Source organism: Palaemon carinicauda, chromosome 33 (genome assembly GCF_036898095.1).
Source record: "Palaemon carinicauda isolate YSFRI2023 chromosome 33, ASM3689809v2, whole genome shotgun sequence".
Lineage (NCBI taxonomy): Eukaryota > Metazoa > Arthropoda > Malacostraca > Decapoda > Palaemonidae > Palaemon > Palaemon carinicauda.
This window is the reverse complement of record NC_090757.1, coordinates 18307613-18312612: the sequence shown is the minus strand read 5'-3', so window position 1 is coordinate 18312612 and position 5000 is coordinate 18307613. Positions and strand designations below refer to the sequence as shown.

At 36.7% G+C, this 5000-nt stretch overlaps 1 protein-coding gene across 1 annotated transcript in view; it reads left to right on the top strand.

Annotated features, from left to right (window-relative positions):
* The window catches only part of LOC137626112 (polycystin-1-like), a 195669-nt gene that overhangs the window by 40119 nt on the left and 150550 nt on the right, over positions 1 to 5000 (top strand). Inside the window, exon 25 of the mRNA XM_068357188.1 lies at positions 3952 to 4075. Coding sequence (XP_068213289.1) covers positions 3952 to 4075 — 124 coding nt within the window. The remainder of the gene's footprint in view (positions 1 to 3951; positions 4076 to 5000) is intronic.

The window sequence follows — 5000 nt, the reverse complement described above, 5'->3', positions numbered from 1 at the left end:
TCTGTCCTCTACTAAAGGTCCACGAAAGATCTTTTATAAGGTTCCTTCTGTCCTAAACTGCAAATAATTTTTAGTCTTCAACTATAGAACCGTTGAAGGATTTTACCAAGTCCCTTCTGCTTCCAGTCTGATGTAACATTCTAGTCTTCTATTACATATCTCTGAAAAGTATTTACAAAGTCCCTTCTGGTCCTAGCTTCTCTTAATTCTTAGTCTTCTCCAACAGTTGATTTGATTCCTCAGTTGAGTACAAAAGCAAAAAAATCTTAAAGAAGTAGAAACAGTTCGTCTTACTGTTGATTTGATTCCTCCATTGAGTTCTACCATAGATATTTGAAAGGTTTTTACAAAGTCTTTTCTGCCCCAAGCTCCACTTTCTTTTTTGTCTACTTCTAAAGATCCCCCCCCCTCCTCCTAAATTTAATTAGTACTGTAACTGCAGTTGTGCATGGAAGTTTAAAGGCCTCCTAGTCCCCTGTCCCATTTGATATGGTCGAATTCATAGAACAAATGATTAATTGATTGGTTGAAAGTTTTCTGGCATCCTGACATCTAGGTCATTGACGCCGTCATAGAAAAAATGAATCCAATATGCATGACATATAACCATTTTGAGATTTCCTTACAAGGTACGTTACCTGTCGGGTTTAACATTTCCCTTTCCCTCAATAGCCAGTACTGTACAAGCAAGAACAGCAATAATATTGGAGTAATACTGCAGTCTTAAATAAGATGTCCATTGCGTTATATGAAAATGGGATCGGCTTTGGCCTCAGAGGATTAGACACAGTGACCTCGATGTTAATACCATAAAAAGAGCTCTTCCTTCAATGAACTGTCCACGAGGAGCAAGGTCAATGGAGCTTTTATTCCATCCATCTACATTATTTTCTTAGAGCGTCTTGGTTTTTATATTGTTTACCTGTAATTATTCCAGGCGGAAAATAGGAATTTGAATTAATGATTAAAATATCATTTATGGAGTGCTGGATGAAAATTATTAAATTCCTAATAAAAGTTGCCATAAAATGGCATTAATGCTAAATATACACTTTTTAATCAACTCCCCCCACCAAGAAAAAAAGCCATCCTAAGAAACTTATTTCAATCGAAACTAAAGGGATTGGCTAATAATCAAATGAAAAAGAAAGGAATTAATTGACAGCGACTTAATGTAAGGAGCTTAAAGAGGATACCACTTCACAGGAAGTATTACCTCCAGATAAAAGAGGATTATATCTATCTCATCTCCAGCCCCCCCCCCCCCACCCCCCCCCACCCCCCCCCCCCCACCCCCAACCAAGGCTTATTACATCGCGAAGAATCTACGAAGGGTAGGAAGCTGTTGGCTTCCTGATGATGATTTTTGCAATTAATGCTATTAAGGCCGAGTTTCAAGGAAATTGACGATTTTTTGGTTTTAGTTTTTCTCAGAATCTTATTTTTTTCTAAATAAGGCCTAAAGTTTTTAACTATTTCTCCACTTAGAGTTTATATATATATATATATATATATATATATCTGATTAATAGGATTAAGGATAAAACAGAGAATGAAATCTTGGAAGTACAGGGTGGTTTTAGAAGAGGTAGGGGTTGTATGAATCAGATTTTTACAGTTAGGCAGATATGCGAGAAATATTTAGCAAAAGGTAAGGAGGTGTATGTTGCGTTTATGGATCTGGAGAAAGCATATGATAGAGTTGATAGGGAAGCAATGTGGGATGTGATGAGGTTATATGGAGTTGGTGGAAGGTTGTTGCAAGCAGTGAAAAGTTTATACAAAGGTAGTAAAGCATGTGTTAGAATAGGAAATGAAGTGAGAGATTGGTTTCCGGTGAGAGTGGGGCTGAGACAGGGATGTGTGATGTCGCCGTGGTTGTTTAACTTGTATGTTGATGGAGTGGTGAGAGAGGTGAATGCTCGAGTGCTTGGACGAGGATTGAAACTGGTAGGCGAGAATGACCATGAATGGGAGGTAAATCAGTTGCTGTTTGCGGATGATACTGTACTGGTAGCAGACACAGAAGAGAAGCTTGACCGACTAGTGACAGAATTTGGAAGGGGTGTGTGAGAGAAGGAAGTTGAGAGTTAATGTGGGTAAGAGTAAGGTTATGAGATGTACGAGAAGGGAAGGTGGTGCAAGGTTGAATGTCATGTTGAATGGAGAGTTACTTGAGGAGGTGGATCAGTTTAAGTACTTGGGGTCTGTTGTTGCAGCAAATGGTGGAGTGGAAGCAGATGTACGTCAGAGAGTGAATGAAGGTTGCAAAGTTTTGGGGGCAGTTAAGGGAGTAGTAAAAAATAGAGGGTTGGGCATGAATGTAAAGAGAGTTCTATATGAGAAAGTGATTGTACCAACTGTGATGTATGGATCGGAGTCGTGGGGAATGAAAGTGATGGAGAGACAGAAATTGAATGTGTTTGAGATGAAGTGTCTGAGAAGTATGGCTGGTGTATCTCGAGTAGATAGGGTTAGGAACGAAGTGGTGAGAGAGAGAACGGGTGTAAGAAATGAGTTAGCGGCTAGAGTGGATATGAATGTGTTGAGGTGGTTTGGCCATGTTGAGAGAATGGAAAATGGTTGTCTGCTAAAGAAGGTGATGAATGCAAGAGTTGAGGGGAGAAGTACAAGAGGAAGGCCGAGGTTTGGGTGGATGGATGGTGTGAAGAAAGCTCTGGGTGATAGGAGGATAGATGTGAGAGAGGCAAGAGAGCGTGCTAGAAATAGGAATGAATGGCGAGCGATTGTGACGCAGTTCCAGTAGGCCCTGCTGCTTCCTCCGGGGCCTTAGATGACCGCGGAGGTAGCAGCAGTAGGGGAGTCAGCATTATGAAGCTTCATCTGTGGTGGAAATGTGGGAGGTTGGGCTGTGGCACCCTAGCAGTACCAGCTGAACTCGGTTGAGTCCCTGATTAGGCTGAAGGAACATAGAGAGTAGAGGTCCCCTTTTTGTTTTGTTTCATTGTTGGTGTCGGCTACCCCCCAAAATTGGGGGAAGTGCCTTGGTATATAGATAGATAGATATATATATATATATATATATATAAATCTATAAATATATAAATATATATATATATATATATATATACACACACACACACATATATATATATATATATATATATAATTTTTATCCTTGAACTCGATTGACACAGTCGAAAAACCTAAACGTTGAAGATCTTAGAGAGACTCGGGGTTGTCGTACAATTAGAAATAAATTAATATTTAATTCCCCATAAAATTTTGGAATTATAACATTAGAGCATCATAACGACACCCTTTAATAATTGGAAACATCCTTTGTGTCCCTTTCATGTTATTAGACTTGCCAATATATTTTGGATGGATTTTGATCCTAACAAAATATGCGGTCTATATGAAATAATCTTTGATAAAGTCGAAATGGGAATTAGTCAATGAATTTATAATTTAATAAAAAAAAAAAAAAAACTGCCATTACAACGTTTGTTGTAATGACCCAGACCTACATGGCTGAGGACTGTGAAGCACGAAGTAGGAGATGATGAATACAGAAGTATTGAATTAAAAGCTTAAGATAGAGACGACTGGCGAAATCTAACCGAGGCCCTTTGCGTCAATAGGCGTAGGAAGAGATGACGATGACAAAGTTTGTGGTCAATGAATCCTAGAATGAACGATTTCTTATTAGGATAATTTATCATTCTATATTTTTGTACGCAAATTTATGTTTATATATTATAAATTACATCCATTGTCAATATAATCTGATCATTTATTTATAACTTTTAATATGGAAAATTTTTGGTTATATTGGAAAATCAATATCACAGATTTACTGATGAAATGATGATTCAAATATACATTCCAAACACGAACTTGTCTCGTTAGGACTATCCAACATGATTTCGAAAACGAACTCCTCAAATACTTAAGAATAACTAATCTTTATCTAACTCCTCTTGACAGACATTCGACATCACATGGAAATGCAGGAAGATGGATGAAGAGTGGCCAGACCCCGACACAGACACTCCGAAACCTGTCTTCCCAAAGGGCACGACTTCGTCAGGATGTTTCGGTTATGGACCAGGTGAGAAACGATTTGAATGAGTGGAGACTCTTTTGAAGAGTTATAAAGTTGAAGTTTTTGTAGTTTATATAGGAAATATTTACTTTAAGGTTGTGACTGTTCTTAGAGTATTCTATTTTTTCCTTGTTTCCTTTCCTCACTGGGCTATCTTCACTGTTGGAGGACTTGGGTTTATAGCATCCTGCTTTTTCCAACTAGGGTTTCAGTTTAGCAAGAAATAATAATAATAATAATAATAATAATAATAATAATAATAATAATAATAATAATAATAATAATAATAATATGGCAATTGTTTATGACCCTAAACAACGATGTTCTATATCCTACTTTTAATTAGTTATATTACAATTGTTCATGAACCTAACAATCATGTCCGACTTTTAAATAATTATATGTAGCGTGTTTATGAACGTAAACAATGATGTTCATGTTTAGATAGTTAAATGACAATTGTTTATCAACCTAATCAACGATCTCCTACTTCTAAATAGTTATATAGCGATTATTTATGAACCTAGCAATGATTTCATACTCTTAGCTAGTAACATGGAGATTTTTTATGTCCCTAATCAACGGTGATTTACTTTTAAATAGTTATATGGCGATTGTTTATGAACCTAACAATGATGTCCTGCTTTTATATATTGTCGTTATATGGCAATTGTTTATGAACCTAACAATGATGTGCCTGCTTTTATATATTGTCGTTATATGGCGATTGTTTATGAACCTAACAATGATGTCCTACTTTTATATATTGCCGTTATATGGTAATTGTTTATGAACCTAAACAATGATGTCCTAGTTTTAAATAGCTATGTAGCGATTATTTATGAATGATGGCTATTTCTAAAATGGATTCATGGTCATCCAAGTCTTATGGGGATAACACATATGAGTAATATTACGCATTTCTGTGTAC